Source organism: Botrytis byssoidea, assembly GCF_014898295.1.
Source record: "Botrytis byssoidea strain MUCL 94 chromosome Unknown BBYS_007, whole genome shotgun sequence".
NCBI classification, from domain to species: Eukaryota; Fungi; Ascomycota; class Leotiomycetes; order Helotiales; family Sclerotiniaceae; genus Botrytis; species Botrytis byssoidea.
The window spans coordinates 1,869,027-1,894,663 of record NW_024065848.1 but is presented as its reverse complement, the minus strand read 5'-3'; the positions used below and the strand labels follow the sequence as shown (position 1 = coordinate 1,894,663).

General features: G+C 42.0%; 9 protein-coding genes across 9 annotated transcripts; 6 read left to right on the top strand and 3 right to left on the bottom strand.

The window, feature by feature from the left end:
• The first annotated feature begins 3,109 nt into the window (after positions 1-3,109).
• On the top strand, positions 3,110-5,956 carry EAE97_004626 (uncharacterized protein). Its single transcript, XM_038875138.1, has 2 exons — positions 3,110-4,127; positions 4,197-5,956. The coding sequence occupies exons 1-2, from the start codon at positions 4,061-4,063 to the stop codon at positions 5,486-5,488; spliced, it is 1,359 nt and encodes a 452-aa protein (XP_038734582.1). The 5' UTR covers positions 3,110-4,060; the 3' UTR covers positions 5,489-5,956.
• Positions 5,957-6,477: 521 nt separating this feature from the next.
• Positions 6,478-8,427, top strand: EAE97_004624 (uncharacterized protein; the record flags this gene model as incomplete). Its single annotated transcript, XM_038875136.1, has 1 exon — positions 6,478-8,427. The coding sequence occupies exon 1, from the start codon at positions 8,014-8,016 to the stop codon at positions 8,425-8,427; it is 414 nt and encodes a 137-aa protein (XP_038734580.1). The 5' UTR covers positions 6,478-8,013.
• On the bottom strand, positions 6,990-7,542 carry EAE97_004625 (uncharacterized protein; the record flags this gene model as incomplete). The annotated part of the gene is made up of 2 exons (XM_038875137.1): positions 6,990-7,445; positions 7,510-7,542. The coding sequence occupies 2 exons, from the start codon at positions 7,540-7,542 to the stop codon at positions 6,990-6,992; spliced, it is 489 nt and encodes a 162-aa protein (XP_038734581.1).
• A 26-nt stretch (positions 8,428-8,453) lies between the features above and the next one.
• On the top strand, positions 8,454-9,193 carry EAE97_004623 (uncharacterized protein; the record flags this gene model as incomplete). Its single annotated transcript, XM_038875135.1, has 3 exons — positions 8,454-8,519; positions 8,661-8,771; positions 9,038-9,193. 3 exons carry the CDS (start codon positions 8,454-8,456, stop codon positions 9,191-9,193), a joined length of 333 nt encoding a protein of 110 aa, XP_038734579.1.
• A 418-nt stretch (positions 9,194-9,611) lies between these two features.
• On the bottom strand, positions 9,612-10,417 carry EAE97_004622 (uncharacterized protein; the record flags this gene model as incomplete). The annotated part of the gene is made up of 2 exons (XM_038875134.1): positions 9,612-9,700; positions 9,769-10,417. 2 exons carry the CDS (start codon positions 10,415-10,417, stop codon positions 9,612-9,614), a joined length of 738 nt encoding a protein of 245 aa, XP_038734578.1.
• Positions 10,418-11,151: 734 nt separating this feature from the next.
• EAE97_004621 (uncharacterized protein) lies at positions 11,152-13,342 on the top strand (the record flags this gene model as incomplete). The annotated part of the gene is made up of 7 exons (XM_038875133.1): positions 11,152-11,235; positions 11,308-11,430; positions 11,481-11,561; positions 11,608-11,761; positions 11,814-11,926; positions 11,973-12,307; positions 12,355-13,342. 7 exons carry the CDS (start codon positions 11,152-11,154, stop codon positions 13,340-13,342), a joined length of 1,878 nt encoding a protein of 625 aa, XP_038734577.1.
• A 2,076-nt stretch (positions 13,343-15,418) lies between these two features.
• Positions 15,419-17,803, top strand: EAE97_004620 (uncharacterized protein; the record flags this gene model as incomplete). Its single annotated transcript, XM_038875132.1, has 1 exon — positions 15,419-17,803. One exon carries the CDS (start codon positions 15,419-15,421, stop codon positions 17,801-17,803), a length of 2,385 nt encoding a protein of 794 aa, XP_038734576.1.
• Positions 17,804-19,710: 1,907 nt separating this feature from the next.
• Positions 19,711-20,834, bottom strand: EAE97_004619 (uncharacterized protein; the record flags this gene model as incomplete). Its single annotated transcript, XM_038875131.1, has 2 exons — positions 19,711-20,472; positions 20,574-20,834. The coding sequence occupies 2 exons, from the start codon at positions 20,832-20,834 to the stop codon at positions 19,711-19,713; spliced, it is 1,023 nt and encodes a 340-aa protein (XP_038734575.1).
• A 2,743-nt stretch (positions 20,835-23,577) lies between these two features.
• Positions 23,578-25,265, top strand: EAE97_004618 (uncharacterized protein; the record flags this gene model as incomplete). Its single annotated transcript, XM_038875130.1, has 5 exons — positions 23,578-23,671; positions 23,728-23,945; positions 24,007-24,087; positions 24,134-24,201; positions 24,251-25,265. 5 exons carry the CDS (start codon positions 23,578-23,580, stop codon positions 25,263-25,265), a joined length of 1,476 nt encoding a protein of 491 aa, XP_038734574.1.
• Positions 25,266-25,637: the final 372 nt, after the last annotated feature.

Below are 25,637 nucleotides of genomic sequence, written 5' to 3'. Positions count from 1 at the left end.
ACTATACAATCGACAGCTCGAGTAAAAGCGAATAATGTCAAGTCTAGAGTTCTCCCTGCAAAGCGAGTAGGTCGTGATTCGATTCCATTTTTGGTTTCGTATGGTAAGTCTTCAGTGAAGGTTTTACTTGGACGGGATTGAAGTAATTTGAGACTGAAGTAAGCTGATATGAAGGTTGAAAGATAGCGAGTGAGCCTAGATAATCTTACATCAGCTTGGAGATTCGAGTATGGATGTCACTGCCACAACGATCTAGATTGGAGGTGGAAATGGAGAGGATATCATGTATAGCATTCAATGCTGAGCCCATTCTTCCTCTCACTTCAAGTTGGCGAAACCCATTTTACATTACAGAATCCAACAAACCTTAGCTGGGTGATCACAGATAGATTTCCCAATGGCCTCTCAAATAATTCCCGTAGAGGAATCTAGACCGGCAGTCAGCATCATCCTCGTCGCTCACCATGACCAACTCTCACGTGCCTGTAATAAAGTACTACCTCCAACCAGCGCCGCACAAAATGTTGGGAATCTTTGTATTTCTAAACCTCCTTTCAAAATCCCGACTAATGAAGTCCAGAAATAACCTTCACCATCGGGTCTTGGGTCAATATTTTTGCGATGTCGACTCAAATGAACCAGAAAAAGGGTCAACAGTCTTGGTCCTGCGCTTGATGCATAACCTAAGATGTAAGCTCGAAATAGCGGCCGTAGTATTATCGGAGTTGCTGTATCCAGACTTTGATATGGCTTCCCCAATGGTAATTTTTGCATTTTGTAGTCAATGGTCTTTGGGCATCAAAATCTCTACCTGTGTAACTGTCCAAGATCAGCATTCCTGTCCCAAGAAGCAGACACTAAATCTGCAATCGCTGCAGAGGAATGAATTATATCGTCATATGATGTAAACAAGGTTCAGCGAGAGCACAAATTAGAAGACATATGGTTAGCCTTGCGATGTCTCGTCAAAAGAGGTATTTACCGACATGACAAGGTGACATTATAACTGCATGTTACTTGTATGCAGATGGGCCGACTCGATAATAATACATATGTAGAGGGGCTCGAGGGGGGGAAATCATACCTAGCTCAATTGAATGAATTAACCCTGTTGAGGGGGGCGTATATCCGTTTTAGGTATTTACCCCCGGAATGATGATTTGATGAAAATGCGGAGGAAGATGGAGAAGGTAAAATCCCCGTGCCGCAGATATTTTGACCTCGGCGCGAAAAGATTCAGGGAATTTGATGAAGGAACAACGAAAGACAAAGGTACAAAGGAAGTAAAAATCAAGGTTGCACAACTATGGTGAAGATTGGATGACTGATTGACACGTTAAATCGTGGTGATGATAAGATGTTGGGATATCTTGATTGTTTCACTGCAGGACTGAATGAAGTATGCAATTTGATGCATTCGTTGACTTGCTTGCCGGCTTCCTTGGTACCGAATGTGAAAGCCAGGATGAAGAACGCCACGGTGAGAAATATGCAACGTTTATGTGCAGAAACAGTATTGATACCGAGATTGGAATTTGGGAAGCCGACACGGCTCAATACTTGACACCGGCTCGGAAATGGCAAAGATGGAGATTGAAGTGGACCTAGGTATAAGTTTTCGTTCAAGGGGGAGGGAGGAGGTGAGGTTAGGATTCAATTCCTGCAAGTAATGATGATCAATTCGCAAACAGAGTCATGTTTGTTGTACAAAAAGAAGGCGAATGGGGGGAGGGGTCATTGATGCAGGTACGTATACGATGATGGGAAAAGTGGTGATGGATTATCGATGCTGGTGGGTAGAGGTAGGGGGAGTACTGGGAATGTGCGATATGCAATGGGTGATGGGTGATGGGTGATGGGTGATGTGAGATGTGAGATGTGAGATGTGAGACGAGGTACTTTGTAGAGTCGTCGACTGATGGTGATGAATAGGTTAGTGCTGCGTGTATAAGATTCGTAGGCTCGTGAGTACTAGTGAAGTATGTTGAAGTAGTACTGGTGGTGCACTGTAAGATAAGATGATACGTTCTCTCTTCCTTTGTCGATTCAGTATGTAAATAGTAGTACTAGGTCAGTATCAGGTCAGTATCAGGTCAATACTAGGTCAATACTAGGTAGGTGTTAATGAGAATGTCTCATACTCTCTCTCTCTAGCTTCTCACATCTACAGTCACGCGTCTTTTTCATTGATTCATAGGTCCGGGATGTCTTGTTATTTTCATCACACTTCACTTCCACTTCACATCTCACTTATATTTCACACCTCACACCTCACACCTCACACCTCACACCTCACACCTCACACCTCACACCTCACACCTCACACCTCACACCTCACTCACATTTTACCTTAATTCGACTGGGCCCCCGATTGCTTGCCTTCATCATTGGTGTGGACGGCATATCCCGATACCCATTACCACCACACGCACTGCCTACCTAGGTACACAATCCATATGTATATGTATCATGTACTGAGTAATGAACGAGATAAATAAAGAATCTTTCATCACATCACATCACATCACACCACATATTAACCAGAGGCTTGCGAGCGTGCCTCGAGCGTGCCCAGGTAAAACGGCCCCACACCATATTAGTGTACGTTGAAAAAAGACCGAGCGTAGGTGGGAAAGGAAGGAAGAAGAGAAAAGAGTAGAAAAGAGTAATCCGAGTGTGAAATAAATTGACATGTGATTGTTCCATGACCCTTCTCTCCAATCACGCGTCAAGAGTTAAGACTCTGTACAATAATCCCATCATGATCCGACCTACAGTAGCTCTAGTGAAGTGTAATCCCATGAACATCCAAATGAAATGATCATCAACGCTAAGGAGAACTAAGAAATTCAATTACATGATACAGAGCAAGTCGAGCCTCGAATGGCTAGCTAGTAGCTACCGAGGGAGGATACGATAGTAGCAGCTATACGTACACTGTACACAGGAACATTCGTAGAATACTCGTTCAAGTAGTCCTAAATCTTCCGAAGGGTCAAGCCTCACTTGTCTTGTCTATTTACCTTACCATGCATGCCCTGCTAGCTAGCTACCTATGTCTTTATTACTATGCCTTGCCGTGTCATCCTACCCGTTGCTCATTCTCTCTTTGGCTTGGTTTGACCTGACCTGACCTGACTTGACTTGACTTGACTTGACTTGACTTGACCTGACTTGACCTGACTTGACTTGACTTGACTTCACTTCACTTCAACGGTAACAATCCCCTCACATTGAATCCGCGTGGCCCACATGGAAAGTCTCGGAAACAAGATTCTACTCCAAGAAGGATATCTCTCCTCTCTCCTCTCTCCTCTCTCCCAAGGAAATTCAAGCCGAGAATGCGAGATCTCTTTCGTGGACCCTTTCTTTTCCTTACCCCAAAGAGAAACCTTGAAAGGATTAGCCCCCCCGGAGCCCCCCTCATACGTACCTAGTACATGCCTCCATACCTCCATACCTACACCTACCTACTAGGTACCTAAGCTTGCCATCAAAAAATTGATTATTGGTCGCTTCCCCACCACAAGGCCAATGAGGAAAGCTTTCCCAACACTCTTACTTACTTACTTACTTACTCACTTACTTACTCTCTCTCACTCTCACTCACACTCTCTTCAAATATCTTTCTTTGATTCGAGATAATACATACATTCATTCGTTCATTCAATTTAATGTTCCTCAAAACATTTACTCCTTCTTCCTTTCGAATAAGGATCATGGAGGAGTAAGAAAAGTCTTCGACCTTTGTTAACCCACGTATATTATTTTTTTCCGATCTCTCTCAAACAACTTGCATCCTATCTACGAATAGTACCTGTCTGGAGGAGGTAAATAAATAAATAAATACTAGGTATCACATCACACGGAATACATGATTGTGCTATCGCTCACACAGCTATCTAATAACGCCGAATCGCAAAAAAATCCATCATTTTGTACATACGTATTTGATGCTTGAATCCTCGATACTCAATGGTCAATATTCTATATCCTCAATCAATTCCCTTGGGATCCCTTCTCACGAATCTTCTTCTTCGATTAATTTCTTTTGGCACTCATGCTTGCGATTCAACGTCTTAATATGGGTTCGTCGAAGCCACCCGATCTTGATATGCCATTTGGCTGTAAGTATCTCTTTATATTCCTCAATATTTACCTTGGTACAAAACACACGTACTAATATAATGCATCAGACGCATTTGATTCAAATTCCACTTTTCCTTTCCCTTCACCTACCGCTCCAGCACCAGGTCCTCCCTTACTCGATGACAGCGAATCCAACCTTCTCGATACTTTCTTCGACGGAGTAAGCTCTGATCATTTTAATTACGACTTCTTCCCAAATACACAAGATGGAGGGGAGCTGGGAGGAGGGTGGGAAGAATTACCCCCGGCATTTATGGGAACGAGGGTTACTTTTGATCAACAACCTCAACTTTCGAATTCAATGTCCTTGAATTTCGGCGATAGGAATACCGGAATGCACCCACCACTATCTCAAGCACCTTTGTCACATTTGCCACCTTCGACTGAATCCGCAGATGTCCTAGCAGCTGCTACCGTGTTACAAAATGGGTCAAGTGCTCGATCGCATAGTTTAAGCAGTGAAACTCTATTTGGAAATCATGGCTTACCATCCCATCCGGGAAATCATCACATCAGACCACAATCCATGTCGCATTATCCTACCCCAATATCAGGACTCGATAGACCTCGAGATGGATTCATGCGCGATACGTTATATACCGAAATGATGTTTGGACCGAATCATGCCGGCCCGGATCTTATGAGAAGACCAAAACCCGTTCCTCAAAAAGTCGACATAAGATGGGGTTCTGATGCAGGATTTGGATCACCACAAGGATTTGTTCCACCACCAAATGCAGCAAAAGCCGAGGAAGCGGAACGACAAAGATTACAGGCATTCGATGGATTTATTGGGGCAGCTCTATGTGCGGAAAGTAGTGCGGAAAACACGAGACCGAACAGTCCGACAATGCAAAAGAGTATACCACCGCAACGACGGCAAAGCGCGGGAGTTGTCAAGGAAGAAGACACGGAGCCACCAAAGAAGCGACGGAAGAGTAAATTTAGTCCCGTTGAAGATGTGGGAGAAGACGATGAGGAACCACAGCCTAAATTGGACGGTAGGAAAAAGCGGAAATCCGTAGTGAAACTTAGTGGAAGTTCTCCAGGACCATCGGAAGCAGGTCACAAACGACGAAAATCTACTTCGGCTGCGGCGAAATCTACCCGAGAGAATTTAACAGAAGATCAAAAGAGAGAGAATCATATCAAGAGTGAACAAAAACGAAGGACTTTAATTCGAGAAGGATTTGAGGACTTAGGGGAACTGGTACCAGGGCTCAGAGGTGGTGGGTTCAGTAAGAGTGCGATCTTGGTAATGACGGCCGATTGGTTAGAGGAGTTAATGCAAGGAAATGAAGCTCTTCGGAATAAGATCGATGCTGCGAAAGGTAGATGAGATTGAAGGACAAGTTATTGATCACTGTTCTTGCGCATGATCATTCCCACAATAAAATCCTGGAAAGGGGCCATCAAATTTCGGCAGAAAACTGGTGCGAATACCTGGAGTGAAAATGGGAGAGGGCATGAAGTGTCCATGGAGTTTGGCGCTTGGTTCTATGGGCGGAATTCAGAGACCGTACGCAAGAGTACCTCCAAGTCTCTCTAGCATATAGGGTCTGAGGCTCAATAAAGATACCACGTGGAAATGATGAAAATATCATACCAGATCTGCAATCATCTTGTGGAAAAGGAAATGAATGTAATTGGTGGTAAGGACTACCTGGCTGGTTATCAATGAGGGAATAAGTACATACTGCACTGTAGCAGTATAGCAATGAATTATAAAATTTTAGACCAGACTAGATTGAAGTTTAAACGAATACACTCCCATTGATCATACTCTATAAGGAGACTCGAATTAAGCAGAGTCCGCCTCATCTGTTTAAAAATTCTGAGATTTTCGAGCTTACCTGCAGTATGTTCTATTAATTGAACCTTGAATCGCACTACACCAACTCGAGCCTTTCTCTCGCCAAAAGATCTCTCGCTCCCACTTGTCAAAATCCAATTTCCTGCTATCACGTTAATCCAAGTATCTATCCTCTTTCAATCTCAGCTCGTCGTCATGATCTTCTCTGTGGCATTTACATACGGATAGTAAACTATCGAGATACACCTAAAATCCTGCATGGATGGATTTTCCTCCTATATGGATATCTCGGGAGATATATCAGATGGTATCTGTGGTGGAAGAATAATCTTGTTTTTTGTATGATTGATGGAGATGAAGATCATGTGGGTGTTTTTTGATTTCGATTTTGATTTCGATGTTGGTCTGGATATTGGTCTGAATGGACTCTTTACTCTTTGTACTGGATGGGTTGGTGTGGATTGATATTGGATAGTTATGGGGTTGGGAGATGGGAGGTGATGGGGGATGGGGTGAGCTGGGGGATGGATGGTGTGATGGATACCTACGTGAAGGTTGTGTATGGAGATTGATATCCTAATACATCTGATGAGATCTTATGGTAGATACTGTATCGTATCAGTTCCTTATATGCGTCGAATATCGTTGAGCAAGATTTTCACCGGAGGGAGACGTTGATGATGGATTTTTGTATGTATGTTTGTATAGATAGATAGTAGACTATCTATGATTGATATTCTTCATGGTCTGCACGATGCTGGGGGGGAGGGGTGAAAGGTAAACAAGAAGGGATGGATGATTTTTGTTTGTGGATTTTCTGTCTTGTTATATTTTCCCGAAAGAAGGTATGCAATGTCTTTCTTACTGTATCTAAGAGCTTGTTCTGTTACTCCCTTTCCCCTGATATGTCTCCCTCTGGGTGATGGTTCCGCGGCGGATCTTCTTAATGTACATACTCACTTTCAATGTGAGATTTTCTCTGTGACATTGCGATTACCATAGCTTGATATATATCCACAGATCATAGTTATCCGTCCGTTTCAGTCGCAGATGCAGATACAGTACTAATCCCAAAGATTGCAACAGCAACGGCAAAGAAAGTTTGTCTTTTTGCTGCCTTGACCGGGAAGTTAACAAATATCAAGACCTTCCTTTCACAGTGAGTTCCTCGAATTAGGGGACTCTCAAGAAATTCAATTGATAGTTCCTCGGGCTCCCTTGCGGAAAGTTGAATGTGATGAAATCGTTCGACGCCAAAATGCGTCTCGGCATGAATATTATTTTGAACCTTTGGTTGAAGGAGTAGACACATGATAATAGCAATAGCGATAGCAATAGCGATACGAATAGCAATGACATCATATCCGCTAAATCGATGTTTCTCATCCTCTTCTTCTGAGTCCTCACTATCTCCAGGAATGGAAGCTACAAACCCCTGAGTTCTTCTGCCTTCTATCTTCCATCTCTTTATTTCCTTTCCCTTCTAAATCTTCACCTTGAATAGCATCTTTCTCTCCATCTCTCTCTCTCTCTCTCTCTACTCATACGTCTAGATTACCCGCATCCTGCGGAATGTTCATGATCTTAATCTTGCTAGCATGCGAACAAACGACTCATCGAATGCGCACACTCGACTAGAGGTTCCGTCGACCTTGCAACTTCTGTAATGTTCAATTGATGCATCATGGTATTTAGCAATTGACGACTGACTTTGTGGAGGATCGTGAACTCTGTCACTATTCATCAGTCTTATAGGTTTCAATCCCCAGTATCCGAGCAAATGATATTACAGATCTTCCAGTTAAGGGTTTTAAGGAAACATCGCATGGGTTCAATGGCAAGTAGATGTATCGATCAGTATTGAAAATCCAGATAATTCGACTAGAAGCGAGTTGCAATTTTTCTGGTTGAGGATCGGAGTTCGGTCAACTTATTCGGATCTCTTGTTTACTGCAGAAGCAAGTAATGAGATGGGTCTGGTTAAGATTTGAGGATTGTGATGTAGGAATGTAGGAGTAGGGTATGTGTCGCGGATCATCAAGCCTGCAGTGATGGAAGCAGCGGCGGAAACCCCCAAGGGTTATTCACATGTATGCTATCACCAAATTGACAGTGAGAATATTGACAGACAATTTTCCATTCGGCCCATAACACGATCGAGCTATCTTCCCAATTATAGCTATCTAAATGATCTCATGCGATCTCTTCGGTACGCAATGAGTAATTCGCCTAACCTTACGAGTACGTATCATACAAAATCAATAAACGTCACATCACCACAATTATTTACCATACTCCACTTTATTCCCCTTACTAATCTTCCCACATCAACCAATCATATTCGAGGCTCTCCACCAACCCCTCCGAATGGCCGACTTATCAATATCAATATCCATATCCCGAAATACACTCCTACCTCCAAAACTTTCCTTCTTCCTCGCCTTCAAAGTTTATATTTGAATTGAATTGCAATCCCTCCCAAGCCGCAACAATGGTTCTAGTCCACATCGTTCTCTTTGAATTCAAACCCAACACTCACAAAGATCAAATCGACGAAGTATGATAATTTCCTCCTTCCCTTCCCTTCCCTTCCCTTCCTGATGCGCCTACCCTACCCTACCCTACCCAAGTAACATGGTCACACATCCCATCTCCTCTCCTCATAATATCAACTCACTAACGAAACAAAAAACAAAAGCTATGCAAACACATGCTCTCTCTCTCAACTCTCTGCATACATCCGGAATCCCGTAAACCATATATCCTAGAAGCGTCTGGGGGGAGGGATAATTCGCCAGAGGGCCATCAAGTAGTGTTACACCCTGCTTCTTATATCATCCCATCTCGTTCCATCTTCCCCATCGTCATAATCACCATTATATACCTACAATTCCGCCCTTCTTCCTAACATCCTTTGTCTCCCTCGTCTAACGTTATAATTTCCTACTCTATCTCCTCCCCTCTCCTTTCCTTTCCTTTCCTTTCCCTTCCCTTCCTTTCCTTCTTCATCTCACTCCGCATTCCCAATTATCATCAAAGTACCACACAACTAACTTATAATACTCTTCCCTCAAGGGCGGTTTCTCTCACGGCTTTGTGTTTCATTTCGCATCCACTGCCGATCGAGATTACTATGTGAATGAAGATCCAGCACATCAAGAATTTGTCAAGAAAGCGGGAGGGATAGTGCAGAATGTTAGAGTTGTTGATTATGAGATGGGTGCTTTCTAGAGAGCAGAGTTGGGGTTGTGGAAGTTGAGTGATAGATTGTGTAGGATCGGGGGTCTAGGGATGATGGTAATGAAAACGTGACATGAATACCAATAATTTAAATGGAAAAAACGAGACGCTGGAGATTAACAGTGCTAAGGCTATTAAAAGCGAGAAACATGTGACAGACTAAAATTCATTACTGTCATGAAACTTTGTTTGCATTAAGTATCGGTATGCTGTACAACTATATGCAAAGTCTATCCTGCCTGTGAGGTATCGCTGTCCCTAATTGCCAATCCGAAAAAGTATGCCACCGGAGCGTGCTTATATGCAGGCCGGTTCCCTACAACGCCAACTAAACGCCATCCAATGCATGTCCATGCTTATGCTCATTATATCCCAAATTCTAATACTGTCGTATCTATCGTATCATCAATTATAAACCCTTGGAAGCTTTCTTTTCTGCTTCTCGTGCTGCTGATTCGTCTTTTGTCATAAATGATTCACCGCATCCACAGGATTTGTCTGTGCATTGTTAGTCGGTATACTCAAGAGATGAGATGACATTGAATGAAAGGTGTAGTGAAACTTACCGATATTTGGATTGTCGAAAACGAACTTTGCGCTTAGCCTATCCTCGACCCAATCCATTGTGCTACCAATAATCTTGAGCTGTGCGGTTGGATCAATGAGAACTTTAACACCATCCTGCTCATGGACGATATCGCTGAGAGCACCTTTCTCAACATATTTCAGGTCGTATGCCGAACCACTACATCCACGGGCTGCGACACTGATCTTGATAAGTTTGGCTTCAGGTTGGTTGCTCAGATCGCGCAAAACTTCGACGGCTCGTGGGGTGAGAGTGATGGTTTTCTTGAGAGGAACAAAGTTGAACTGTCGCCTCTTCTTTACAGGCTTTGACTTTTGGGCTTCCGCTTCGGTGACAGCGATCGAAGGTGGTCGAGTATCGTGAACTTGTGGAATGCCTCCGGTGATGGATGTTTCCGGAAGAGTGGCTTCGCGGGCTGGTGGTGGTGGCGGAGGGGTAGAGAGAGTATATGTTTGCCAGGTACTGGTTTGCATCTTGCGTTTTGCCTCAGCGCCTGTGACTCGAGAAGATGAGAATTGACGAATGATGTGTGAACATTGTCGAAGAGGGGCCGATGGTTGTGATGAGGCAAATCTGAAGATGATGGGCGCTGATGATGTCAGAGGAGCAACCGCTCTTTGAAAAGACATCTTGAAGGAAGATTTGAATATCGAGGTATTGAAGTCAAAGTATTAGGTTGAAGAATGATATATTAAAGGTTTTGAGATGTTATGTTATGGGTTGTTAATCACATTTGTAGTATTCTTAGAATCCTTCAAGTTCCTACCTAGCTTGTTCTTAGAAATCATGGGCTCACACAAAGTTCAGTTCGGCTCAGGTCGGGTCGGATCATAATTTTACCGAACCAATGGTATTGGATCTATTGTAAGCAATTCAAAGACAGTACAGATGAATCACAAATGATACACATTCATGTGGAATGACAAAGATTCACTGAAGCTGACAAACACAAGAACATTGTGAGGTATTGGGAGGAAAATTCGACTTCTACCAGCACATCTAATGAATCTACGATGTAAAGGAAGGGTCCTTCACTCAAAAACCAGGTCTTCCCAAAGAAAGTCTAAACGTCCAATCACAAACCACAAAGTTTATCGGAAGTACGCTATACCTCTTTACGATTAGTGCTGTACACTTATCGGCCGCCGGCTAAGGAAGCTACCACATAACCCATAACCCATTCCTAAATCTGGGGCTTTATGACTACGTAAGGAGGTAAGGCCAGAGCACATCCATAATAAATTTAATTAAAGATATTCCATCATTTGCGACATAAGGAAAAATCACCTCGAACCATTCATATTCTACAGTCTCTCCTTTTCTCCCCTTTGAATTGAGGATATATCAATTGCTGCCATGAAGTATGGAGCCATCTCCTCTTACTCAACAAGCTCGTCCTAAAGTATTCCAACAAAAGATTGTAGAGTTGTACGAGGCTCTATTCAAGGTGGGTTCGGACTGATGTTCCGCATTTCATATAGTGCTGTGTCGCATGATGCTTATACTGATGAACAAGTAGGATGAAGACGACCCTGACAAATCGGAAGGGTTTTGGAAGGAATTCTTCTTGTTGCGACCGAATAAAGCCACCTTGCAAACTATTCTAAATCAATTTAGTGCCGACGATTTGCTGCATCTTCAGGTATGAGGCAAGTCGGGGAAGTACATATAAGCTAATACTGACTATGGTAGCTACAAACTCGACAACTGTTTTCAAGGGCAGTAGGATGTATAAAGGCAGGAATTCATCCAGCAGATGCACATGCGCTTGATGTATGATAATGTCCCTTGGTTTGTTTGACAAGGCTGACAATCTTAGACCATTACAGCCTTCTTAGCAGCCGTCTTGTCAAAGAAATACACAAACCCAAGTTCGGATATAATAAGTGTTCTTGCAGGCTTAGATCATGTAGATGCAATATTTACAGATTTTGTTGCAGCATTAGATGTCACAATTCGAACGGGGAGGAATTGTAGGTACACCATTCAGAAGCAGAGAGAACATCACTGACGATCGTTACCCAGTGGATATACGTCGCAAAGCTATTGAAGCAGCATTATCAGTGACTTCAGGCGCATATCAAACCAGTTTACTTTCTTATTTCACGCATCGAGATCTTTTCCCTTCTCTTATGAAAGTATGATATCCCTTTCCGCGCAGCCTAATCAAACTGACGTCTGTAGTTTATTCAAGATTCAGATACCACTTCACTCACATTCGAACCATTTACTCTCCTAGGACTTTTAGTTAATTACAACAAATTCGAATTTCAAAACCCTTACAGATTACGACTTGATGATTTTGTTAATGAAGGAACTATACAAAAGATAATTCGCTCGGTGGGCCATACTTGCACGACATCCAGGGCTAAATATATTGCGATTCAAGATGATATACCGGAAGTATGGTCAATTGGGAGTACTTTGAGTATGATAGGGTTGGGAGCAATTGCTCCAGGTTCTAAACCAGCGACCCCAGCACTTGATCCAGATGCTGCAAAGGAAATGTTCTCGAAATTGTAGGTTATGGCGGAGCTTGTGTTAAATCATACTAATAGTTTCATAGACCTGGCAGCGAAGCAGCTGTTTTATTAGCTACGTACGACTTTGCGCACGCGAACAAGCTATTTTGCTTTAATTTGGTATCAATACCCGTGGAGAAAGGAGTCGAACACCCCCTTAGTGCCTATCTATCATATACCTCATACATACTTCAACATGCGCATCTATCCTCTCGAACCGGATTTTATGCGCGCACCAACCTCATCGTTCTCCGAATATTGATTGAAGATCAAGTACTATGCAAAAAGATATGCAGCGAGGAAAGTAAAATGCCAGTCCGATTATGTCGACAAAGACAGCCATTTCTACCTTTGGTTCGCGCTGATAGAATATTTGCTGCCTATATGCTGGATGTCGCGATTGATGGTATAAATCACAACCTCCGAAAGAGACTAGATGTGGATCTCTATATTCTATGTGTGGGAATTATCTTACGAATAATCTCACACCTTTCACGATCTCGGACACGCCTCACGTACCACTGGTCTGAGCTGTTCCGATCCCTACTTGCACTTGTGAGATTCCTTACCACTTATACAACGGACTTAAAGAATCTTCTAAACATTGAAATACTTCTTGATGACGTGGTCAACCTCATTGCATTATCATTATCCGCCGGAGAAGCATTCCTGCCCAGTCCTGCTGCATACGACGACCTGTTTTATAAATTGGTAGAAACTGGGGAGGTACTGGTAAAATTTCGAGATAACTACAATCTTGGGAAACGACCGAAGAGTTCGATAGATACATTGATCAGTGTCACTACGCACTATAATCAATTACTTACGGATGGATCAACTGGAAAGAGGAAACATCTTACGAGTGTACAAGTTGCGGGGGTAATCAAGCAAGGATATGAAACGTTGAGTATTCAAGCCAAAGAGGGACTGGATGGGTGGGAAAGATATAGAGAAGCGGATGAGAAGACCTTCTTGAAGAAGATGGCTAGGACTGCCGTGGCAGATGTCAAAGTTCTTGTTAGTGAAATTTAATCTCGAGGAAAGATACCACGGATTGTATATTAATTCAACGATTTACCATGTGTATACCCATGTACTTTTAATTCTAAAAACCTTGGTGGAATGATACCTTCAATTAAACTTTCTGACCACCCAAACTCAGACCTGCCCCATAACAGGCATGCATATGTATAACATGCAAAGTAGCTGACTGCATCTTTTCATGATCCTTCTAGACGCCCAATGCCGTGGTGGATAGTATGAATAGGTCAAACCAATCCACAATTTATGGCACAGCGCTAAACGAGGGGGCACTTCAAACCAATGAGATCTGATGTTGAGGTTCAAAGATGGAAACATGGTGAATTGATTGGTTAATTTGACTTTTGAGGGTTTCTTGCATCGGTACTCGTATTCATGGTAAATTGAAATATCCGACGTCTATTACTACCTGCTAGGAAGCATACTCTGCTTAGTTGTGTAACAATCAAGTGGTTGGATGTTGCTGGGCTTGACTACCGGTGGGGTTTCATGCAATATTGTTCTAGCGTCTCCAGGCTAAAAGTAAAGGGTCACGAGTTCTGATTTGTCGCTTTGGACAACCCCTCCTCTTATCTTTTTTGTCTTCACTGGATATCGTTGCATCCTCTGAAAATTTGAAGACTCAACTAAATATATTCATCATATGCATTGTATGAAGAGGTTTGAGGATACGAAAGATACGAAAGAGAGAGGCCTTTGTTGTGGTCTAAGATCTTCCCTGAATGATGTCTCTGATTTCCTTTGGACTTCAGGTTAATATGGTCGGTCTTTCGGTGGCGGAGTTTCTGGTTTGCAAAGTCGTGACTTCACACGATAAATGATGGATTACAGCAAGAGATTTCGAGAGGGAACACCGTGGGTATCTGTATTGATATTACTGGTATAGTATTTTACGAATGGAGAAGGAACATTCTGCCATCAGAGGGGTAACTTTTTAATAAGAAAAATGGCTTCAAAGTATGCACCGCTTCTCACCATTTTTGTTCATCACAGCATAGACAACTCCATTCTATTGAGATATATGATCAAGATCCATCATTTTGGAATTCGAGAATATCCATACGCTACAAATCAATAACACCAGTATCAACCTTCATCAACAATAACGAAACCGAAGCTTTACGGGGAAAGAAGAAGATCTGGGCAGTCAACAGATACCAATCCTTTTGAAGTATCACAAGAACTGGAACAAACATCTCACCATAACTGTATCCACCAGAGTTAATTTGGAATCTATTATTCTTACCTAATTTCTTCTTCCAAATCTTCACTGTTGAATCAGTCATACAGCGAACTATCAATCTACTGGTCATTAGACGTTTGACGAGGAGAGGCGCCTAATTCACCCCATTCAACCCCCCTCATTTAGGATCACGCTTCTACCAAGGAAAACACAACCACGGAGGACGAACCAGATATCAAACATCACTCTTCGAAATCTTCAGCGGATCAACGAATGACCATAATAACTAATCTTATTGTGAATCTGAAACAAAGTATTATTCGTCGTTGTTCTTTGTTTCAACTTCTTGATTCTCAAGATAGTTTGTTTGGTTAATACTCGTGGTACTCGTGAGTTGTATGCTTTCTTTGTGTCTTCTTGTGTTAAGTATACGTTCTCGCCAAATTGCTCATTCTTCCCCTCCTTACTCTCTCCCCTTTGCCCAGATCAAAGATTATTCACTTTACATTTTCCTTCTTCTCTCTTGTCATTACAATAATAAAATTAATTTCTCGCTTCGGACATCTTCGGAATTCAACAATAGAAACAATAGAGCAAGGTTCTCTATTGTGACTCTTCAATACATTCATTAATTATTCACAATATCATTCTTCACCACAACCTCAAGGTTCTGTAGTCTAGTCGACTTTCGTACTTCCTACAACATATTCAAACGCTCCCAAGAGACTTTATACTTTCTTTTTAACATCTCGAACTCTACTTTTACTCAAACATCAACTCAACCATCAGCCTACATAGATTGCATAGACTACACTACACCACTACAAACTCCTAATACGAACTTTTACCCTGGAGGTAAATTGATACAAGATAGATAGCTAAAGATGGATGCTTTTAAAGGCTACATAGCTTCTCAGAAGATCCAACATTCTCACGCCCCTTCCAACGATTCTTCCATAAACAGCGGCCACGAGATGCACCCTTACGGTGTCAATCGAAATATAAATGCTGCACCTGCCGATGACTACTATACACCATACCTCGGTCTTCGAGCACGCTTATCACAGATATGGATCAATAGATGGACAATTCTTTTACTACTCATTATCGTCCGGCTCCTCATCTCTTTAGGGGGTATCAAAGGAGATATCGCATCAGCCAAGACAGAAGCTTTATCAGCCTGTAGTAGTGTTGAGAATGTCGGAAGTGCTATGGCTTCTATGCCACATTATCTCTCTCAAGGTGTTAATAGTATGGCTGCTGCTGGTATCACAAAAGCTGTTAATGGTATGATGCAAATGCTCTACATGAGCCTCACTGGTGTCGAAGAAATCGTTCTATTCGTCATTCATATGATGACCTCAACATACATGTGTCTCATCACCTTGGCTATCAATGGTAGTCTCCAAGTCGCTATGCAAATGATTGAAGATGTTGGTGCTTTCATGAACAAGTCTATCGATACCATCACCGGCGATATGTCATCTGGGCTCAAATCATTCGAAGATGATTTAAATGCCTTCTTATCAAAGATTAATATCGGTGGTGTCTTTGGAAGCAGTACTTCACCGCCAACAATCGACTTGAGTAGTGAGATCAGCAAACTCAACTCCATTCAAATTGATCCTACGACTATGGATGCCGATCTCGTCAAACTCAACGCGTCCCTTCCAACATTCGAACAAGTCCAAAACTTCACCGATAACATTATCAAACTTCCATTCGAAGAGGTGAAGAGACTCGTGAATGAATCAATGATTGCTTATAAGTTTGATGATTCAGTCTTTCCAGTTCCTCAAAAAAAAGTCCTGACATTTTGCTCCGACAACACGGCCATCCAAGACTTTTTTATCGGTCTTGTCAAAACCCTTGAGAACGTCAAGAAAATTATGCTTATTGTTCTTATTATCGCTGCTGTTCTCGTCTGTATTCTCATGGCCTTCCGCGAAATCTGGGGTTGGCGCATTATGCAAAGACAAGCCGCCTTGCTCAAAATTCGAAACTATACCAATGACTTAGATGTTCTCTACCAGACTCAGCGTCCTTATACTTCACAGTTCGGTCTCAAACTTTCAACAAGATTCAAGAGCGAAAAGAATAAAATCTTGGCAAGATGGTTCATCGCATATGCTACATCTCTCCCAGCACTTTTCGTTTTGGCTCTTGGATTAGCGGGCCTTTTTACGTGCCTCTGTCAATTTCTTATCTTGAAAACCCTCGAGAGAGAAATTCCGGCACTCGCAGCAGAAGTTGGAGACTTTGCGGAACATGTCGTCAAAGCTTTGAACAACGCGTCGGAATCTTGGGCTTTAGGGGCCAACTCTGTCATCAATAATACCAACACAGAGATCAATAAAGATATTTTTGGATGGGTCAATACAACAACAGGAGCTATCAATGAGACCTTGAATGTTTTCACTGATGAGATGACCAATGCTCTCAATGTCACATTTGGTGGTACTATCCTCTATAAACCTATCATGGGTGTCTTTGAATGTTTGGTTGGACTTAAAATTGCGGGTATTGAGAAGGGTCTTACATGGGTTAGTGACCACGCTCATGTAGAATTCCCCGAATTCCAACCAGACGTCTTTTCACTCGGTGCAGCTGCCTCTCTCACAAATTCAACGGCAGACGACAATTTCCTCGCCAACCCTGCTACGAGCACCACAGATGAAATTACAGACGCAGTGATCAAGGTGGGAAAGAAATTGGAAGCGGTTATAAGAAAAGAAGCTCTCATTTCTACCGCACTCGTTGTTCTCTATTTAACCATCGTTCTCATCGGGTTAATCCGTGTGATAATTGGCATGTGTGGAAGAGATAAATCGCGCGCGGAAGGTGGCTCAGCACCAACTTCACTCTATCGCAATACCGATGTCGAAGCTCCTAACCAACATCTGCCGGAGATCTCACGGGAGAAGTTCGGTGCCAGTGGAAACGATGGTTGGCATCAAGAACATATGAGGGCAGGTGGGGATTCGATAACGCGAATGCCGTTTGGAGGAGGTGATGGTGCTTCGGATGATCTTCCGTATAATGGTGCCCCGGCGCCAACATACGAAGCATCAATTGCGCCGACAGAGCGATTGGGAGTGGTTCCTGCAGGAAGAGTTAATACGAATCGCGGACCATGGGTCAGAGATGAGAAGTCTCGAGAATTGTGGGAGGCTGATGATGTGCAGATGAGAGCTACAAGTAGTTATGGGCATTTGGAAGGGGGAGATGAGAAATCATCCGGATGGGGGGTCCCGCCGAGAAGAATCTGAAAGCTGGGTCTTTCTTTCGAGTGGGAAACGACTTTATGATTGATTGATAGATAGGTATGATTATTACATACATAAGCACATAGGCATAGCATGTGGATTTAATGGACACAAATTAGAGAAACGATGGGTTTATTCAATAGGAAAGGAAGGCATGGCGAAATAACACGTTTAGAGATTTGTATAGAGTAATTTTAATTTCGCCGGATATTACACATCCATACATAGATGTATTTTAATTGAGAAATTCTTTTGTGATACTTAATCTCTGAGGAAAGCTGGGAAGTAATCAGGTACAGTATGTATATGTTATATCATTCGACGATTTACTCTCATGCCCCCCAAAATCCATGTTCTATTACAAAATCTATTCATTCAAGAATAGATTCTATGAAAAAAGGGTAGGATCTATAGTAGGAGGATAAATTTTAGCTCCTTTAGACTAGATTCTATAATAAGAGAATAGATTCTATAGGTATCCTACGTCTTTTCCTTGAAATATTCTTTTTGTAATGAAATAGAATCTATCTATAATCTATACTATAGAATCGAGGGGGACGTAAAAATAAATAACCTCTCGATTTTAGGGCGTGAGAATACTGTATTGTATATTAGGTTATCTCACGTATCTCAATTTTGGGGAGGGGGGGGGGATGTTGATTTTAAGTCGTCGTCGTTGTTGTACTGTAGTCGTATCGGAGAAATATGTGTTATTCTAGGAAATGTATTTTCTTCTGCGATATTATATATATACATCGCCGCCATCCATGACACAAACACAATTGTTGATGGAGTAGAGTAGATCTCTTTCACACCACTTAAACGGTCATTCATTCCACGAATTCTTGCTTCGTAGATCGATTGATCGATCGATGAATAAATAAACATAGCTAGGTACCTAGATACTCACATACATATTCCATTTCTTTCTCCTTTCTCCTATACAATCCGAAGCACAGCGAAAAAACCTTACGCATCACTAGGTAGATTTTGCGGATTTTCTATATGATATATACATCTGTGTTTCATTTTTCGAGACCCAAGACTCGAGAATCGAGAACCGAGAATCGGATTTGTATATCCGTAGGTATGTTATATTTTCCTAAGCTTAATTATATCAGATAATATCAAGAAAAGAATTGAGAAAAAAGAGAAGATTAAAAGGAGAAAAGAAGCTTCATTCCTAGTCTTTCAGTTCTAAAGTCTTATTAGAGATTCAATTTAGTGATGTTGAAACTATCTCACATGTTTCGAAACACTGGCGAGTTCTCTCATGTCGAAGTTTAGTATTGGGTAATGTTTATTTGTTTATACATTTATTCATGTATTCATGGAGATGTAGGGTATGCATTGAATTGTACAACTGCAATTGTAATTGTAATTGCAACGATTATGATTATGATTGTGATTATGATGATGATTATAATCCAATTTGATTAGGTAGTTTATCTAACAGGCAAAACCAAACATTTCTATCAATCAGAAGTTCATCTTTACCTTCGGTCCTCTCTATCACGAAATATCGAAAAAGACGGGAAAAACAATCATGTCCAAAAACTTTCGCATACAATTCTATAACATAAGATATGATGATTGAATGAATCTAAAATGAATAAATAAACAAACAAATGAAATGGTATCGCTAATAATACTCTAACACTCTAATGTAACTGCAATCTATGATACTAGTACATACATACATACGTATATATATGTTGAACAAGAGTATGCATCTACCGTGGCAAATGCTCTCGAACTCCTGTTGCCGTCATTCCATCTGTAGAACTCCCTAAAAGGTAGATATGTATGAAAGTCTGCCTTTACCCAAAGGAAAATCGTGAACCCAAGGACAAAAGAAATGGTATCATGTTTATGATTTGTCAAGTCTCTCCATCAACTCATCCACCCTCTCACTCCCTCGTAAAGACCTTCCCACTCTCCATTTCAATATCACTTCCATTGCTCACCCTCTTCAATTGTTCCATTCCTTCGTGCTTACTTCTGAACTTAAAGTTTGCTTCGGACCACGCTCCTTTCATGGCAACTCCCGGATGTAATATCGTCAGTGCCGCAACGGCAAGAGTAATCATCACACCTTCCAAGATCATGAATTCGACCTCATGTCCAATGAAGAGAGGGCCATTGAAACCGCCCGATAATTCTATACATCGGTAGATGGAACGAATGAGGATAGTGATTGTCGCGATGCAAAGTCCGCCGAGGAAAGATTTAAAGAAAGTGGAAGAAACGAGATCGATGTAGCGAGGATTCCAAGATCCATGTGAGCGGCGAACTCTCCATGCGAACTCAGTGCCGAGGATGGCGAAGAGAATAAGAGAAAAGACTTGGAAAACGAGACCTGCTAACATGATATTTTTGCCTAAATCTTTATCGTCGAGTGTATCGGCAGTTGAAGCGATGGCGCCACCAGCGGCTTGGAGCACGAGGGAGATGAGATCACAGGTACAGAAGATAATGGTGTATGTTGCTGGTCTGAAGCGAGAGATTTCTTGGCCGTAAATAATAACGATTCGAGACAGACAGAGGTAGACTCCTGCGGTGAGGAAGGCAGGGGCGATGGTTAGACAGATGAGATACATTAGGAAGTAATCGTGTTCGAAAGGATAGTTATAAATGAGAACTCTGGCAATATAACCGAGGATTTCGGTGACCTAATGGACGAGAAAGTTAGTCTCATAATCTTAAACTTCGTTTGCATTCATATTCACTCCTGATTAAACCGTGGGGTGGAAATTGAGAGGGTAGAACATACCAATCCGAGAATGATAGCAACCATATACCCCCATGTTTTGAATTTGATCCCTAGAGCCAACTGTCCAATAGCGAATACCGCGAATAAAGCGGCGTATATGGTATTTCCAACTACGGTTGGCCGATACTCGAAAGCTGACAAGGAAAGATCACAAGTTTCAAGTGTACACAAACTTGGATCCATGAGTAAAGTCGCATTGCCGTAACCACCATTATGTCCATCCGAATGAGTTAAATTTGACATCCGAGTTAAATTCGACATTTGAGTTGAATTTGAAATATAAGTTAAATTCGACATTTTGATGTCGGTTGTGAAGCGAGGACTAAGGAAGGGAGAGAAGCAATAATAGTTACTTTGAACTGGAGAACCAATGAGAATGGAAAGAGAGGAGAGTGTTTAGAGAGATGATTGCAGCTTGACATGTTGAACTTGAGAGGCATCCAGTGACCTTTAATATTTCCAACACCAGGCAGTGCAAATTTGTAGATAATGTAGATGTCGGCATTGCGGAGTATTTTGAGTGCGAGGTATACGACAACAACACGGACATGCCAATGATATCAGCAAAGAGGCTTATGTCAGCTATGAGGTAAGCAAATTGATAACTGCGATTGGCTCAATCGTAGAATTGATTACAGACTATACGACTTGGCTCTCCAAGATCCATTTTTTTAAGGTTAAATCCTTTATGAAGCTATTTCGTTTCTTCATGTCAACGAAGATAGATAGATCGTAGGGTATGATTGGTAGGGATCGTATAATGCAAGGCTGAATTGATACACTTGCAGGAAGATTTGGAACAATGTGAAGCGCCATCAGGAACGATGATAAAATTGCTACCAAGATGTTATATTTAGAATGGAAGAATCGAATTTGAAAATCAAAAGCACTTGCTTTTTGTTTTGCTATCTGACTTGGCCTTATCATTGATAGATAACCTTGCTGCCGCGGAAGCCACTCGTAACTGGACCCAACTCTGGACATTACGTCAAAAGGATCCCTGGTGTGTTGTGGTTGTGGTTGTGCTTACACACAACACAGGAACACAGGCAACACAGGCCTCTTCCAAAGAGCGAAAGGGCGAATTGCATCAATTTTGGTCATTTCTTTCTGTATTGCTGACCAAGCAAAACTAATCGCTAGTGCCATAAATGCAGATGCTTTTCACCAGGTCGCTCCGCATAGTTCGGACGAGGCAATGCCATGAAAATGTAAATGCGTTTCTAAACGACCTCTCCTCATAGTTCGGACGAGGCAATGCCATGAAAATGTAAATGCGTTTCTAAACGACCTCTCCTCATACTTCGGACGAGGCAATGCCATGAAAATGTAAATGCGTTTCTAAACGACCTCTCCTCATAGTTCGGACGAGGCAATGCCATGAAAATGTAAATGCGTTTCTAAACGACCTCTCCTCATACTTCGGACGAGGCAAAACAAATTTCCAGGCAGCAATTGTATGTCAAACACAGCAGACGATCATGGGTTTGAAAGAGTCCAAATTCAAACATATATCTTGCCTCTCCGTCAAATGAAATCGGGTGTGGGAGTCAAGAGATTACCGCTGCTCGCGCATGCCATGAATATTGATTGACACAGATACAATTAAAACGGTTGGTTATCTCCTCATCTCTTGTGTACCCTATCTGAAATGGATTGTGGGAGATCCAACGAGATATCAATTGACGTTAAATCTGGAACGGGAAGAGCAACAAATTCTTGGAGAAAGAAAGATCGACGCTCATTAAGTCGAATTCAGTTTGAGGTGTGGTTGGTCGCAAAAGATAGGCGAACGAGAGGTGAGTCGGCCGCCATTAGGTGTGTACAGTTTTGGCTGGCTGAGACGATAATTATCATTGACTCGTCCTGTGGTGGAAGTTTCCAATATGGATGATGGCGGCCTGTTAACACGATGAACTACCTGCACTTTGGTCTGTCACTCCAAGAGAGCACTGTCTAATGAATTGGGATAGCGCAAGCTGCCATCAACTGGAAACTAGGTCCCAATAAATTGTTACTACCAATCACGGCCTCCAATGATTTCCTGTTGAGGCACAGAGCTAGGAAGAAGAGTGTTGTGCAGTGTGAGCAGTCAAAAAAGGAGAAGAGGAGGCAGGACGATATATATTTATTATTGTTGCCATCAGTACCTAGGTAGGTAGTGTACAGAAATGCAATGCAACGAATGTAATGTGATATAATATGGAAAGAGCTTTCTAGTCGACGATAAGGTAAAGACTGTACTACACCTAGCTTCATATAGCTACCTAGTAAGCTTCACTTCATACAGCAGTCAAGCAATCAAGCAATGAAGTGGCAGACTTTAAACATTGTTGAGGCATTCAAAAGGGATTCAGATCAGAGCATTCAAGCATTCAAGCATTCAAGCATTCATTCACACATTCACACATTCACCGACTTCACCGACTTTCCCAATACAATCAAGATTAAGGTAATGCAACGACATGATTAAGAAAATGGTTAAAGCTTATCGCACGTGATGATAATCAACCCTTACTAACAAGTGAAAATCTAGTGGTCCGATTTCGCTCTTCACAACAGGTGGAGTGTAAAAACTGTAGCATCTTTTATGCATCTTTTATGCATTATGTATGTTGTGTATCTGCATAACCCCACACACCTCCCAATTCACTAACAAAAAAGAAAAAGAAGAGCGTCAGAGTCAGAGTCATACCTCCTCATTCGAAAGATTTTCCTTGGAAAACATAAATACCTTCTTGTTCATGAGAAATTTTCTTTCTTCTCTCTCTTGTTTGAATCAATTCACTCTGTTATCACATCAATTGAACATTATCAATCTTGGTTTTTCATCTACACATAATTCTTCTATTGTCTAACCATATTCTATCCATCTTAAGAAGAAGAAGAAGAAGAAGAAGAATTCAATTCCTTTGAAAGAACCAACAACAAACACAATTCTACAGTTTTTTCTTTCCTCACCAACCTCAATCAATCGCCACAAAAACTCCTCAACAACGTCACAATGTGTCCTTCCTGTGAGCCAGAGCAGGCTTTAGAAACTATTGCCGCTCATGCTAATGGCAATGGCACTACTACTTCTAATGGATCAAACGGTAGTGCGCATACCTCTCAGTCTCCAATGTCGATGCCAACACTAACTTATCAATTCTAGCTCACCCAGGATACACAGCCATTGAGACCAAGAAGAACCCACATCCAGCCAAGAGAGATAACCCATATCAACCCGTCGGCGATTTCCTCAGCAATATCTCGAGTTTCAAGATCATCGAAAGTACTCTAAGAGAAGGTGAACAATTCGCCAACGCTTTCTTTGATACCGAGAAGAAGATCGAGATTGCCAAGGCATTGGATGATTTCGGTGTCGACTACGTGAGTCAACTGTCATTTATAAAATTCTCTTGAGTATACTATACTAACACAAAATTCGCAGATCGAATTGACTTCACCAGCTGCTTCAGAACAATCGAGAGCTGATTGTGAAGCTATTTGCAAGTTGGGATTGAAGGCTAAGGTTGGTACTAGTCTCTGCACACTGAAATTCATACTAACTCTCATAGATTCTTACTCACATCAGATGTCATATGGATGATGCAAGAATCGCAGTACAAACTGGTGTTGATGGAGTGTAAGTTTGATTATTCCCCCGCAGAATTATCACCTCTAACATGTCTCAGTGATGTCGTTATCGGTACCTCTTCGTATCTTATGGAACACTCCCACGGAAAGGATATGACCTACATCAAGAACACCGCTATTGAAGTTATCGAATTCGTCAAGTCACACGGCATTGAAATCAGATTCTCTTCCGAAGATTCTTTCCGATCCAACCTCGTCGATCTCCTATCAATTTACTCCACTGTTGACAAGATTGGTGTTAACCGTGTTGGTATTGCTGATACCGTTGGATGCGCTTCACCAAGACAAGTTTACGATTTGATCAGAACCCTTCGTGGTGTCGTTAGCTGTGATATCGAAACACATTTCCACAATGATACTGGTTGCGCTATCGCAAACGCATACTGCGCTTTGGAGGCTGGTGCTACTCACATCGATACCTCCGTTTTGGGTATCGGTGAGAGAAACGGTATCACCCCTCTCGGTGGATTGATGGCTCGTATGATTGTCGCAGACCGTGAATATGTCATGGGCAAGTACAAGCTCCACAAGCTCAAGGATATTGAAGATTTGGTCGCACAAGCTGTTGAGGTTAACATTCCGTTCAACAACTACATCACTGGTTTCAGTGCTTTCACCCACAAGGCTGGTATTCACGCCAAGGCTATCCTCAACAACCCATCTACCTACGAAATCATCAACCCAGCCGATTTCGGTATGACCAGATATGTTCACTTCGCATCCAGACTTACTGGATGGAACGCTATCAAGTCTCGTGCCAACCAATTGAACATCGAGATGTCTGATGAGCAATACAAGGAGTGTACCGCCAAGATCAAGGCCCTTGCCGATATCCGATCTATCGCAGTTGATGATGCCGATTCTATTATTCGTGCTTTCCACAGACAAACCAAGACTGGTAAGGCTGTTGAGCTTTTGCCAAATATGACTGAAGAGGAGAAGGTTTTGTTGGCCAAGAAGGAAGCTGAGATTGCTGGTGTTCCCGAGAAGCGCAAGTTGGATGAGGTCGCCGAAAGTCAAGCTAAGAAGGCTAGAAATGACGTTTCCGCATAAATGAAGAGAGGATAAGATGACATCTAATTTGAACCACATCTAGTCTGTTAGGGGGTAGCTGAATTCTTCCCAGACAAGATGGATCTAAAGGAAAGTAGTTGAAATCTTCCTAGATCTCGGTCCAAAGATGATTGAAATCTTCCTCATGGACACTTCATTTATCGAAACAAAATGGCGGGCTGAAAAGTTGCTTGTGCTATTTGATATTTCTTTCCTTTTTTAAGTTGATGATTTGGACGGCCTTTGAAAAGACTCCGCGGGATACACAATCTTTGCGATCTTTGCTTTGGGTTTGATGGATATTCAGTTGTAGTATTACATCATACAGTTGGTATGAATTGAGGAAGGCACATTGCTTTCTTCGATAGTTGG

What these genes read in the sequence shown, in the direction of transcription:
- EAE97_004626 (XM_038875138.1), top strand. Translation starts at nt 4,061, where the DNA reads ATGCTTGCGATTCAACGTCTTAATATGGGTTCGTCGAAGCCACCCGAT. An exon ending in TCTTGATATGCCATTTGGCT is followed by an intron (nt 4,128 to 4,196) that starts GTAAGTATCTCT and finishes ATAATGCATCAG; the next exon opens with ACGCATTTGATTCAAATTCC.